Source organism: Vulpes lagopus, chromosome 10 (genome assembly GCF_018345385.1).
Source record: "Vulpes lagopus strain Blue_001 chromosome 10, ASM1834538v1, whole genome shotgun sequence".
Taxonomy (NCBI): domain Eukaryota; kingdom Metazoa; phylum Chordata; class Mammalia; order Carnivora; family Canidae; genus Vulpes; species Vulpes lagopus.
In genome coordinates, this window is record NC_054833.1 from 41,523,330 (window position 1) to 41,538,474 (window position 15,145).

The 15,145-nt window shown below is 41.0% G+C and overlaps 1 protein-coding gene across 2 annotated transcripts in view; it reads right to left on the reverse strand.

Annotated features, from left to right (window-relative positions):
• Positions 1 to 14,443, reverse strand: part of KMT2A (lysine methyltransferase 2A) — a 76,232-nt gene extending 61,789 nt beyond the window's left edge. For both annotated transcript variants that reach the window (XM_041770092.1, XM_041770091.1), the window contains exon 1: positions 14,423 to 14,443. In XM_041770092.1, the coding sequence (XP_041626026.1) occupies positions 14,423 to 14,425 (3 nt within the window). In that variant the 5' untranslated portion in view covers positions 14,426 to 14,443. The remainder of the gene's footprint in view (positions 1 to 14,422) is intronic.
• Positions 14,444 to 15,145: the final 702 nt, after the last annotated feature.

Below are 15,145 nucleotides of genomic sequence, written 5' to 3' on the forward strand. Positions count from 1 at the left end.
AGTGATCAAGAATGCAATGAACCTGTCTAATGTCATTTCCTAAATGAAGTCTAATCGTAAAAACAATAAGTGTGTAGAATGTCTGTCTTTATTACCCACATCCCTAACTCTAGGGTAACCAGTTATTTGGTAACTCCTGGCATACCTTTATCAGGTATATACCTCTACTAAATTCTATTTTACACATAAGTACCTTAACATTTGAGGATTTTTATTTTAATGGCAGAATTCTAATTCCTTAGTGTCTGGTTCTATTTGTAAATGATGGAGCAAAAGAAATTTTTTTTTTCCTGCAAAAGAATCTAAGTGAACCCCAAATAAGTATTCAGATAATAATGTTTACATATAAAATATAAGGAAGACATTTGAGACAAAATACATGAAATTCTGTGTTTCAAGGAATTATGTACTACCAAGCCAACTTTCCAAACAAAGCACTATTTCTTTTACTTGTTCATTCATTCAAAAACCATTTATATACTATCTGCTCCAAATGCAAGGATAAGTAAGACAGGACTCCTGCTCCCAAGAAGTATCTAAAGGCAGACAGGCAGGTGCACAATTTCATTCTTCCTTTTAAAAATCAACACTAGGGACGCCTTGGTGGCTCAGTGGTTTGGCTCCTGCCTTCGGCCCAGGGAGTGATCCTTGAGACCCGGGATCAAGTCCCACATCGGGCTCCCTGCATAGAGCCTGCTTCTCCCTCTATGTCTTTGCCTCTCTGATGAACAAATAAAATCTTAAAAAATAATAATGAATGAATGAATACCAACACCAGGGGGACGCCTGCGTGGATCAGCAGTTGAGAGGCTGCCTTTGGCTCACGGCATGATCCCGGGTCCTGGGATCAAGTCCCTCATCAGGCTCCTTGCAGGGAGCCTGCTTCTCCCTCTGCCTGTGTCTGCCTGTCTCTCTCTGTGTCTTTCATGAATAAATAAATAAAATCTTTAAAAATAAATAAAATAAAAATAAAAATCAATACCAGTGAAGGATAAAATACTATGTAATTCATATTCTGGAATAAAAAATTGGCTTACGTCTTGGAACAGTTCATTCTTCCTCTTATATTAGTATTTGGTTCATAGAAAAACATTCAACAAATTTCACAATCCTTCCAAAGGACAGCAATGTGTATTTCCATCTCTCAGTACTCTAACTAGGCACCACTCCAGCATTAGCAATCAGAGTTTAGGTAATAGAGACCTCAACCATCTGCACTGATTAGATGTGACACAGTTCCTAGTAACACCAGTGATCTGATAAACTTTCAACGGATCAACCTCAGCGCCTTTTCCTCCTTACCCCCAACTAAAATACATAGATTTTTAGTTCCTCCCTTAAATTCTTCCAAATTTACCAGTCAGAGCAAAAATTACTCACCTGGAGTTCTTCACTTCCCAGACTAAGATGGAGGTTCCAAGGCTACTTTGAAAACTTTTCTATTAAATAAACAAACAGCTACTTCCAGCCTCAGATAAGTAAGGTCTAGGATCAGTCTGCTCATTCCCTTCTTTCTTCCTTTTTTCTTTTTTAAAAGATTTTTATTTATTTATTCATGAGAGACACAGAGAGAGGCAGAGACACAAGCAGGCTCCATGCAGGGAGCCTGATGTAGGATTCGATTCCAGGACTGCAGGATCACCCTCCCTGCCCCCCACCCAAAGGCAGGCACTAAACCGCTGAACCACACCCAGGGATCTCCGACCCTTCTTTCTTTTCTAACAAGATTCCCTTGCACTTCAGAGCACTGAATTAAGTGGTAGGTTTCTCAGACATAACCCCTTTGCAACCTTATCTTTGCATTTGGTCTCCAAAATGTTTAGTCTTAAGAGTTAGAATAATATTTCTTCAGCTACAAAGGTTTATCAGTGAATCAACTGGAGAGCAACATCAATAACCACAGACAGTATCAAAATCACCCAATACTCTAATTATTTGAAATTCTTGGAAATTTGAAGCTTCTAGGCTTTGGTACCATCATATATGGCTTCATCATATGAGGAGGGCCCAGGAGAACTAGAAGATCACTAAGAGCAACTAAAGAAGAAGAGACATTGCAGAAGCATACTGTGTATCTCAGTTCTAGTTAGATAGAGTAACAGGGCTCCTTTGGGAGTATATTCCAGTTAGCTATCACTTCTGCTGGCACATTTCCCTTTATATCTCCTGCTTCAAGCTCTAAAACCCAAGGTCTTGATGTTGCATTTTAAAGACCTGTACACATAATTACTAGTACTTAATTAGCATAAGAGATTTTTTTTTAAAAAATGTATTTACATGTTTATTTCCTTCTCTAGAGTGTTCATTCTTTGAGGATAGGGACAATGTATTTATTTTTGTTTTCCCAGTATCTGGCACAAACTTGGTATTCAACAAATGTTTGTAAAATGAAAATAAAAGAAACACAATTGTTTATAAAACATTAAGTAGCTACTGTGGTAACAGCACTATAGCAAATAGCGGTGGACTCCAAAGAATTAGACAAAATGGTTCTTCCTTTTAAGAATGCATAGGGAGGGATCCGTGGGTGGCACAGCGGTTTGGCGCCTGCCTTTGGCCCAGGGCGCGATCCTGGAGACCCGGGATCGAATCCCACGTCGGGCTCCCGGTGCATGGAGCCTGCTTCTCCCTCTGCCTGTGTCTCTGCCTCTCTCTCTCTCTCTCTCTGTGTGTGTGTGACTATCATAAAAAAAAAAATTAAAAAAAAAAAAAAAAAGAATGCATAGGGAGAGAACACCTGGGTGGCTCAGTGGTTGAGTGTCTGCCTTCAGCTCAGGGTGTGATCCTGGAGTCCCAGGATTGAGTCCCACATCAGGCTCCTGCATGAGCCTGCTTCTCCCTCTGCCTGGGTCTCTGCCTCTCTCTGTGTCTCTCATGAATAAATAAAATGTTAAAAAAAGAAGAGAGAGAGAATGCATAGGGAGACTGTCCTCAGGCTAGCAGGACAGACTCATTCATTCATTGATTCATTCATCCATTCAAATATGTGTGCCCATTTCTGGGTTGAGGGATGAAGACACCTTATCTAAACTTAAAAGACAACTCTTCTGCCTTCTAGGACTAGGAAACCTGTTAAGAACAGATGATTTGGGGTGCCTGGATGGCTCAATCGGTTAAGTGTCTGCCTTCAGGTCAGGTCATGATCTTGGGGTCCTGAGATGGAACCCCAAGTGGGGATCCCTGCTCAGTGGGGAGACTGCTTCTCCCTCTCCGTGTACACACGCACTCTCTCTCTCAAAAAAATAATCTTAAAAAAAAAAAAGGTGATTAGGGAGAGGCTGGGTGGCTCAATAAGGTTAAGCGTCTGCCTTTGGCTCAGTTTATAATCTCCAGGTCCTGGGAGTGAGCCCGCATTGGGCTTCCTGCTCAGCAGGAAGTCTACTTCTCTATTTCTCTTTGCCCCTCCCCACTGTTCATTCCCTCTCTTTCTCAAATAGATAAATAAAATCTTTTTTAAAATGATTAAATTAGTAGAACACAAGCATGTTGCCTGCTATGCTAGAGGAATACATGTGCTAACGGAATGAATAGGGAAGCACAGCAAAAGGAAAGGAAAAAGGAGTCAGGAAAAGCCATCTCAGAAAGGACAAAAACTTACTCTAACTTTTGAGGGAGGAGAAACCAGGGTCAGGGATGGGGCACCTGGGTGGCTCAGTGGTTGAGTGTCTGCCTTTGGCTCAGTCCGTGATTCTGGGGTCCAGGGATCCTGCATTGGGCTCCCCACGGGAGCTTGCTTCTCCCTCTGCCTGTGTCTCTCATGAATAAATAATTAAAATCTTAAAAAAAAAATCAGGGTCAGGGAGAGATACTGCATATTGCAGGCAGAGAGAATATATGTGAAGGCACGTGGGGACAAGAGAGCGTGGTATGAAATTACAAACAGTATAGAATGGCTGAAGCCCTGGCTGGTGTGGGAAAGCGGCAGAAGACGCTGAAGAGGGAAAGAAGGCAGAGGCGGGTCAGGGAAGGTGTTCAATGCCGTCATGAGTTTTAAGTTGATCTTCAGGGAAGCACAGGTCTTATCCTGAAGGCTCTGCAGCTGGTCAGCAGCACTTTCAGGCAGCAGAGATGAATGATTAGATTTATATTTTCCAGGGATCCCTGGGTGGCACATCGGTTTGGCGCCTGCCTTTGGCCCAGGGCGCGATCCTGGAGACCCGGGATCGAATCCCACGTCAGGCTCCCGGGGCATGGAGCCTGCTTCTCCCTCTGCCTGTATCTCTGCCTCTCTCTCTCTCTCTGTGTGACTATCATAAATAAATAAAAAATTTAAAAAAAATATTTATATTTTCCAAAGATCACCAAGACAGCAGTGGGTAAGTAGAGACTGCCTTTATAACACAGGCAGGAAGCACAGTCATAAAATGACAGCAGTAGTGCTGGGGGTTGAGGGAAAGGGCAGGTTCCACAGACAGTTGGGAGACAAGTGGACAAGGTCTTGATATGAAGAGTTAAGGGAATGTGAAGAATCAATAGAAACTTGAGGGTGTTTGGCCCAGGTAAATTAGGTTTTGTGGCATTATTTACCAAGGTTGGGAATACAAGAAAGATGAAAGGTTTATAAAAGTGGAGAGATCACTTCAAACATTGGAACTTGAAATATTCATCCAAGTTGTAAGATAGGATAATCATCTGGAAAAATATATGATTCCATGAAAAAAATATATATATTTAAAATAAATATAGCAGTGGACTCATACATTTATATGTATATATACACATACATACATATATATGTATACATATATATATAAATGCCAAAACAGTACATAAAAATTCAATCACCCAAGGAGAGAATAACAAAAGGAGGGTCACTGGCAGATGCCTACAGAACACCTATACTTAACAACATAAAAGTGAAAGCCAAGGACTAAGGTGGAGATGGAACAGCCAAGAGGAAGGTCATGCATGGGAGACACACAACAGTCTAGGGAAGGAATATATAGCAAGGGATGGTCAAGTTGGATAAGGACTGAAAATTGTAGAGTGGGAGAACAAAGTTGGGAGGTCACCTTTACCCTTCGCACAGCCAACTTCAATGCAGCATTAAAGGCAGGAGGAGCCAAACTACAGTGGGTACAGGTGTGATTAGAAAGTGACAAAATGGGGGGCGCCTGGGTGGCTGTCGCATGAGCCTCCGACTCTTGGTTTTGGCTCAGGTCATAAGATCAAGCCCCACATCAGGCTCTGCGCTGAGAAGGGAGTCTGAAAGAATCTTGAGATTCTTTCGCTTAAGAGAATTTTCTAATAAAATCTTTAAAAAAAAAAAAGTGACAAAATGGAAATAAGCCTAGTCTTTTGGAAAAACTCATCTATGTGGGAAACAAGAGATAGGGCATAAGGCAGGGAAAGACCAGCTTGGGAGGATTATTTCTTGAGTAGAATATGTTTATATGCCAAAGGGGAACACAGCAGCAGGAAAGAGACTGAAAATCCTCAAAAGCAAAGCGGTTAATAAATGGAAAAAGTACTGGAGGAGGCGCCAGCACGGGAGGGAATGAATACAAAGCACAATGGAGGGAAATTCTCTTCTTTTAGGAAAGGGGTTAAGCAAGGATTTAGCTGCAAAAAAATTCATGGGTAGGGGTAAGCTGAGAAATTTCTCTGAAAGTACAGGAAAAACTTTATTTGGGCACTTGTCAGATGCAACGACTGATTTCTCCAGCTTTTCTCAAAGAGGCTCATAACCTACAGAAGTTTTCAATAACACAGCTCTTAAGGACATAAATCATGGACAATGGCTAATTAAGAATAAATGGGATGGGGTGCCTGGGTGCTCCAGTCAGTTGGATGTCGGACTCTTGGTTTCAGCTGGGGTCATGATCTCGTGGTTGTTGGGTTTGGCCCCACAGGGGCTCTGCACTGGGTGGGTGGGGAGTCTACTTGAATATATTCTCTCTGCCCCTCCCCACCTCAAGAGCGTGCATTCTGTCAAATAAACAAATAAATCTTCTTTAAAAAAGAATAAAAAAATAAAAAGAATAGGAGGGCACAATAACGGGTAGAAAATCAGATGCAAAAGTTAGTAAAAGCTGATCTGGTTGGAAAAGAGTAGCCACAGCAGGGCCAAGATAAGAGATCAATGAAGTGTCAGAACCTTGTTAATTCTAGGATGGTCAAGGTTGATACAATGAACTGCTGGGAGCTACCACTGGTGCTCAAATGTAGAAAAGACATAACTCTGAAGTTTACTCTGGAAAAGGTGTGTACACACACACACACACACACAATTAGAGCAGGAAAGAGACTGAATAAAGGGTGACCAGATAGCAGTCTACAGCCATGATTTAGATGTGACTGGCATTCGTTCACTCAGCAAGTATTTACTGAGAACTGCGAGGCACTGTTTTAGACTCTAAAGATACACTGACAAAATTCCTGCCCCAATAAGGCTACAATCTAGTGGAGACAGAAAATAAACATATAACAAATAAAGAGACCAAGGCAATAGGATCAATGGGAATTAGCTGTGGGGGTTACTTCCTGTGGTCAGGAAAGGCTTCTCCAAAGTAATGGTTCACCAAGGATTGGCAAACTATGGGTCACTGGCTAAATCCGGTCTACCACCTGTTTTTGTTCAGCCCATGAGCTAAGAATGGCTTTTAATGTTTTTAAATGGCTGGAAAAAAATCAAAGCAGAATATTTCGTACAAATGAAAATTATATGAAACTCAAATTTCAGTGTACATACATAAAGTTTTATTGGAACACCATCATGCTCATCCGTTTATGTATGGTCTATGGCTGCCTGTGTACTACAACAGCTGAAGTGAGTGTTGCAACAGAGACCATCTGGCCCTTTGCAGAAAAAAAAACTTGCTGAACCCTGGTTTAGCCTTATATAATGAGAAAAAGACAGACATACAAAGATCTAGGTGGAGCAGTATTCTTGCTTGAAAGCGCAAAGCCCCAGAGATAGCAATAAGCATGGCATATATGGCAGACAAAAAGGCCAGTCTGGCTCTGTAGCAGAATGAGTGAAAATGAGAAGAGATGATGCCAGAGAAGTGGAACTGACCAGAGGCCAGAGCATGTATGGTTTTGATGGCCACTGTAAGGAATGTAGATTTATTCTGGCAGTGGGGGGGGATGGAGGGTGAAGGAAGAGCCACTGATAGATTTAAACAGTGGGAATAATAAGATTTGATTCATTTACACTCGGGAGCATATAGTTACTGTGTGAAGAACAAACTAGTGCGATAAGAACACAAGCAAGGAGATGACAGAGTAGTCCAGCCAAAGGACTATAATGCAGAAGTCAGGGGTTTGGGTGGTAAAATGAGCAGAAGTTAGATTTAAGGTATTCTGGAGGTAGTGCAGAAAGAATTTGCTGATGGGTTATTTGGGATATGAATAAAAGAGAAAGATCAAAGGTAACTTAAATTTTAGGCCCAAGTGATTTAGGCCAAGTGGGTAAATGGCAGAGTCATCCCAAACACAGAGAAAGGAGAAAATCAAGAGTTTCTAGCTATAGTAAGTGTAAAGACACCCATTAGATATCCAAGTGCTTTAATGCATACCTGTTTTCTTGCCTGGGAATAGTAGTGGCTACTTCACAGGGTGGTCAGGATTGGGTAAAATAGTCAATGTAAGGTACTCAGAATACTGCTTAGCCCATAATAAACACTCAAGAAATGCTAACTACTCCTATTTTTATTACCCAAATGGAAATGCCAAATAGGCATTTGGTTATACAACCCTGGGACTCCAAGAAATAGAGTTAGAGACAAAGACTTTCTAGTCCTTGGGCATGTAGCCGAGGCCTGGATGAGATCACTTAGGAAGAGGGTGTAGATAGAGAAGGCAGCCAAAGGTAGCCTCCTAAACAACCCCAAGATTCAGAAGAATGAAGCAGAAGACGGAAGCCATACAGAATACTAAAAATTAATGACCACTGAGTTAAGAAAAGAGCAGGGGAGCATAGTGTTACAGAATCCAAGAAAACATTTCAAGAAGAGAGTGGTCAGCAGATTCAATACTGCCCAGAGGTTTAACAGGATGAGAACCAAGAATTATTTATTCAACCTGACAAGACTGAGCTTCTTGAAGACTCTGATAAGAGCAGAACCAGGGAATAAAAGCCCAGCTGCGTGGCTGAGGAGGAGGAAGAGGTAAGGAAGTGGAGACAGCAATGACACACAGCACTTTTAAGTAGTTTTGCTGTGAAAAGGAACCAAGAACTGGGTAGTGATTGGAGGACAACGTGGGGTCAAGATTTCTTTTCCTTTTTTTTTTTTTTTAAGAATTATATTAAGATTGTTAGGGGGTACCTGGCTGGCTCAGTCAGTACAGCATGCAACTCTTGATCTCAGGGTCGTAAGTTCAAGTTGGACATAGAGTTTATTTTAAATTAATTAATTTTTAAAATATTTTATTCATTTATTCATGAGAGAGAGAGAGAGACAGAGAGAGAGAGTGCCAGAGACACAGGCATTGGGAGAAGCAGGCTCCAAGCAAGAAGCCCGACATGGGACTCAATCCCGGGACTCCAGGATCACGTCCTGGACTGAAGGCAGGCGCCAAACCGCTGAGCCACCAGGGATCCCCTAAAATTAATTAATTAATTAAAAGTTTAAAAATAATTAAAGAAGATGGTTTCATATGTTGATGGGACCAATCCAGAGGTGAGAGAAAAACTGCTGATGCAGGAGAGAGGTGATAATTGGAGGAACAACTCCGAGATAGAAGGGATGCAATCCACAGTACAAGAGTGGGACTTCTTTGATTGTAGGAGGTGGCAGGGAAGTGGTAGTGCTTAAGTTCCCTTCTAACAGGAAGGGAAAAACGATTAGGAACTTTGAGAATATTTTTTTAAAGATTTTATTTATCTATTTGAGAGAGAGAGAGAGAAAACGAGGGTGGGGAGATGCAGATTCCCCACTGAGCACGGAGCCTGACTTGGGGCTTGATCCCAGGACCCTGAGATCATGATCTGAGCTTGAGCTAAAGGCAGATGCTTAACTGACTGATCCGCCCAGGTACCTCACTTTGAGAATATTTAAAATATCTTGATCCATATATTACACTTGGTAGAGCTGACTCAAGAATCAGTAAATCAGTAAATGAATATTTTTTTTTATTTATTTTTTTTTAATTTATGATAGTCACACAGAGAGAGGGGCAGAGACACAGGCAGAGGGAGAAGCAGGCTCCATGCACCGGGAGCCCGACGTGGGATTCGATCCCGGGTCTCCAGGATCACGCCCTGGGCCAAAGGCAGGCGCTAAACCACTGCGCCACCCAGGGATCCCTCAGTAAATGAATATTACTCAAACTGCCCTCAAGGACAATTCTGTAAATATTAGTTGTGAGAGCTCCAGTCTTCCAATAACCAATTTCCAAAGTATCTTGCAAAGTATTATGATTTTACTACTTATATTCATGCTATATTTTAAGCAGAGTTCTGTAAAAAAGTTGTTAGGTAGTAAGTTCCATGAGAGAAGGGACTTATTCAATGCTAGTGCACTAGCATTTGGTCATCTGTCTGTTATATAAAAGGTGTTTTTTGAAAAATGAATTAAAAAAAAAAAGAAAAACGAATTAGAGGAGAGCTTGTGTGGCACAGTGGTTAAGCATCCGACTCTTGCTTTCAGCTCAGGTCATGATCTTGGGGTCATGAGATGGAGCTGAGCGAGGGGTCTGCTTCAGATTCTCTCTCCCTTTCCCTCCCCCTCTGCCCTCCACTTGCTCGCATATGTGTTCTCCGTTTCTCCCACTCTCTAAAATAAAATAAATAAAAGAATTAGAAAAAAAAAAAAGAATTAGATTTTCCAGTGTCTCTCTATTTCTTATTATGTAGAGTGCTACATTGATGAATGCTATTTAGGGGGAAGGTGAGACTCCTTGCAAGTACTTTTTCATCATTTGTAATGGAAGAAAATACAGTGATGTTTGTAACTCATTTCCAAAAAGTGGAATACAACAACGTTGTTGATTCTGTAAGAGGAGAGAAGTATAATATACTCAGGCATAGTCAAATACACAGACATTAAGAGACAAACTTCTTAAGCCAAGATGGTTTCTGAAATCCAACTAATCAATAAACCTATGTAGTTACTGAACTAACATCATAGTCTCTTGTTAACAGATTGGCAGGGGTATAGCCAAGGCCAAATTCTCTCTGGTTTTTGGTGGATTAAAGAGAACAATGGTTATTTAAATATATTAACAGATAGGAGGAGATTTACACTGTTTTAACTACAATCTCTGCCTGATACTGAGAAATATTAATGCAAAAAAGTCACCTAGGACTAAAGAGTGCAAAGCCAAATAACACACTCTTCAATAATAGTAGAATTTTCACCCACACAAGAATGAAATTCAGTTTTCAAATATTTGATTCAATTCTACCTAGGAACTGTCACCTGAGAAAATATTACCCACTCTGTCATTCAAGAAAGTAGTAGTACCCTTCATCCTCATTCCATGTCAGCAAGAGTGAAAAGCAAAGATGCTCAAAACAGCCACTGAAATGGGAAAGGTGAACTCCACCCATCCTGCTTCAGAAAGAAATACTCAGAGTAGCTCAATGGTCTTAAAAAAAAAAAAAAGAAAGAAAGAAAGAAAGAAAGAAAGAAGGAAAGAAAAAGGGCAGCCTGGCTCGGCGGTTTAGTGCTGCCTTCAGCCCAGGGCCTGATCCTGGAGACCCGGGATCGAGTCCCATGTTGGGCTCCCTGCATGGAGCCTGCTTCTCCCTCTGCCTGTGTCTCTGCCTCTCTCTCTCTCTCTCTCTCTGTCTCTCATGAATAAATAAAATCTTAAAAAAAAAAAAAGAAAGAAATTAAGAGAGAAAGAAATTAAGAAAGAAGAGAGAAGGGGAAAGGGAAGGGAGGGGAGGGGAGGGAAGAAGGGAGGAGGTAGCCCGTGTGGCTCAGCAGTTTAGTGCTGCCTTCAGCCCAGGGCCTGATCCTGGAGACCCAGGATCGAGTCCCACGTCAGGCTCCCTGTATGGAGACTGCTTCTCCCTCTGTCTGGGTCTCTGCCTCTCTGTGTCTCTCATGAATAAATATTTTTTTTAAAAAAGAAAGGAGAGCAGAAGAGAGGAGAGGAGAGGGGAGGAGAGGGGAGGGGAGTCGAGGAGAGGGGAGGGGAGGGGAGAGGAGAGAAAAGAAAAAAGAAAAAAGAAAAAAGAAAAGAAAGGGGATAGCCCGGGGGGCTCAGCAGTTTAGCACTGCCTTCAGCCCAGGGCCTGATCCTGGAGACCCAGGATCGAGTCCCATGTCAGGCTCCCTGTATGGAGCCTGCTTCTCCCTCTGTCTGTGTCTCTGCCTCTCTCTCTCTCTCTCTCTCTGTGTCTCTCATGAATAAATATTAAAAAAAAAAAAAAAGAAAGAAAGAAAGAAAGAAAGAAAGAAAGAAAGAAAGAAGAGGAAAGGAGAGGAGAGGAGAGGAGAGGAGAGGAGAGGAGAGGAGAGGAGAGGAGAGGAGAGGAGAGGGGAGGGGAGGGGAGGAGAGGAGAGGAAGAAAAGAAAAGAAAAGAAAGAAAAGAAAAGAAAAGAAAAGAAAAGAAAAGAAAAGAAAAGAAAAGAAAAGAAGAAAAGAAAAGAAGAAAAGAAAAGAAAAGAAAAGAAAAGAAAAGAAAAGAAAAGAAAAGAAAAGAAAAGAAAAGAAAGAAAAAAGCAAAGCACAGAAAATAAGGACACTACATCAGATAGTAAGCTATAAGGATTCATGGCAATGCCCCAAATTATTTCATAGGATCTAAAAAAAAAAAACAAACCAGAACAAATCAATAAAGGTATATTTCCACATTCCTATGTTCCAAGTCGGAAGCAGAAGAAATAAGCCTGATATACTGCAGAAATTACGTTAATCAGCACCATTCACAGGATTTATTCTTCTCTGTTTAACAGGAAAGTACCACAACATAACCAGATTTGAATAGGCTGGAAAAATTAAGCAAACAAACACCAACAGCGTTTTCAGAGATGGTTCTTTTTATTACAAGAGGTTCTGGTCCCTCATATGCCAACTTTAGGTATTCGACTTCTTTTTGAGTTATATGCTCATTCAATTACAAGCTTCTACTACAAAATTTCAACTTTCTTCATCCAGCTCATTGGTCACATCTTGGTACAAAAGGCAGGGTGTATCTTTCCTTCTGGGAGGATAGATGCACTGCTTAATGACCAAGAGCAACTACAATAACATGAGATTTTCACAACTTCCTTCTTTCTGAAGGTAAACATGGTTTATCATTCGGTAAAGTCAGTTTTCTGAAGGAGCAACATGAAGATAGATGACAAAGGTAAACATTCTCCTTGGCAAAACAATAAAGCTACCAAGTCCGCCAACATCATTTTGACCTAGTATTTTTCTGGAATTAATGTTCAATGTAGAAGTTAGGAAGTTTTGTGTTCTTAGTATCTTGAAAAACCAACTGTGACTCTCCTCTGACTACCACATCATATTTGGAAGTTTGCCATCACATTCTGAGAAGCCCACGTTATGTGGCATTAACCTATTAAAAAAAAAGTCCCTGGTATTTTTTTTTTATTACTCCAGCTCTAGAGTCTCTCAAGTAAAATAAAGAATCCTGACAATTATTCTCTGCTTTCATAATCGCTTGCTTTCCGAACTTAAATCTGTATGACTAGCAATTAAAAGTTCCAGGAAGGGGCACCTGGGTGGCTCAGCAGTTGAGTATTTGCCTTTTGGCTCCGGTTATCATCCCAGGGTCATGGGATCAAGTCCCGCATAGGGCTCCCTGCAGGGAGCCTCCTTCTCTCTCTGCCCATGTCTCTCACTCTCTCTCATGAATAAATAAAATCTTAAGATAATAATAATAATAAATCAATAAATAAAAGTTCCAGGAAAAGAGGTGTCTGGGTAGCTCAGTCGGTTAAACGTCCGAACTCTTGATTTTGGCTCAGGTCATGATCTCAGGGTCATGAGATCAAGCCCCACACTGGGCTCCATAGGGATTCTCTTTCCCCTCCTCCCTTTCCCTCGACCTCCACCCCTGCTCTGTTTTGCACTCTCTCTCTCTTTAAAATAAAAAAAATCCGGGCAGCCCCGGTGGTGCAGCAGTTTAGCGCCGCCTGCAGCCCAGGGCGTGATCCTGGAGACTCTGGATCGAGTCCCATGTCAGGCTCTCTGCATGGAGCCTGCTTCTCCCTCTGCCTGTGTCTCTGCCTCTCTCTCTCTCTCTCTCTCTCTCTGTGTCTCTATGAATAAAAAAATAAAATCTAAATAAATAAATAAATAAATAAAATCTTAAAAAAATAAATTTCCAGGAAAAGCATGAATCTCTCACATTTCCAATTCCCAGAGTTTTTTAAGTGACACCCAGTTTTACAATTAGGGACTCCAAACTGTCCTTGACTTGCCACCACTTGCAGAATTCCTGCAAGGATCCAACTACATCTTTGAACTCCAGTCATTTAATGAGATCGTCTGGCCAAGCGTGGACAGCATTTACCTTATGAAACTTAGAAAATTCATTTTATGTATATAACCTTAAATAAATCTCCTATTACTTCACCTAAAAGAATTTATATATAATTTCAGTATTAAATTCCAAAGTCCTAAAGTGTCAGTAACCCATCAAGATTTTGGAACTATAAGTTGGTAGGAAAAAGAGCTGGCTTTAATATCAACTCTGCCCAGACTCTTGGTAATCTATATGAATAATCCCAATTCACAGTTTTCATTCTGACTGTACAGGAAATGCTTTCTGCAACCCAACATATCTAAAAAGGTTTCATTCTGAGTGATGCAAGTCCTCCACATAGCCTCAAAAGCCAAGGGTCAGAGGCCTTTGTAATCCTCATTCACATGAAGCAAGCTTATATTAGATTGGAAAGGATTTACAAAGCACTTGTTATAATACATCCACAAGCAGTGATAACCTTACCAAAGGGCTATTCTGCAGCACATCTCTTTGCAACTGAAAATGAACATAAAAGCTACAAACACTTGTTTGTTTCCTACAGTGAGACCACACCTACTGTTTTCCCTGGTTCCTCTTGATGTTGAGATTTCTCTCTTAGCTCCATTTACTACATTTTTATTCTCCTATAAAACCACGATAATATCGCTTCATAAAGACATTTCTCTGGAGCTTATTACTGAAAATTAATTATTGCCACAAACTGACAATTCAAGTCAAATACTTAGGGAGCCAGCAGGGCCCCAGGACCCCTGCGGTATATTAAGAAGTTATAAAACATGACCCACACCCTCTAGGATCTGAATGAAAATACACTTTTTGGTTCCCAGAATGAGAGGGCAGTTTGAGAGGCCATTTTTAAATATATATTGGCAGGACCATACTTTAAAATTTCACCTCCAGAAAAGATGATAACGTGCTTCTGGTAACTTTTTCAAAAGTAACAAGTTCTTTACGTAACTACCCATTGCTTCAGTGTAGACCTATTTTCTCTTACTCTTGGAACCGCGCAGCTGGAAAGGAGCTGGTTACCATTCCTAGTAATAGACCCTTTCAGGTCTTTGGAAGAGTTAAGTTGCCTCTTAACCTTTCATTCTCCCAACCTTTCCTCACAGGACTGACTTCCAATCATATAATCATCTTTTGAGTCTCCTCAGAACCGCCTCCAACGTCTCCTCATCCCCTTTAAGTTGAGGAACCTAGAAATGGAAACAACACTCAAGTAAGGGGACGGTCAATGCTGGCGTTATCTATATTAAAAGATGATGGTAACCTGTCATGACCCCTCAACACCACTTGTAACACCCACTCAGTACTGTTACAGAAATGTCCTCTGATGGCTATTATACATTCCTCTGCCACATCTGATTTAGTTTTTCTTTTTCTTTTTTTTTTTTTAAAGATGGGGGCTGTGGGACAGAGGGAAAGGGAGAAGAAAATCCCAAGCAGGCTCCATGCCCAGTGGGGAGCCAACGGGGGACTCAATCTCACGACCCTGAGATCAGGACCTGAGCCGAAATCAAGAGTTGGGTACTTAACCCAGACACTTCAGTTTAACCGTTTAAAAAAAAAAAAAAATCACTCAGTTAACCTGCTATTAAGTCTTATACAACATAATAGCTTCTGTAATGCTGTCCTTGCAAATATTCCTAAAAGTTGTACGTGTATCAAATTTTCAATTCAACAGACATTCACTCATCACCTTCTTATATGGAAAGTCACTACTATAAGTAATATAAAACACAAATGGTGACT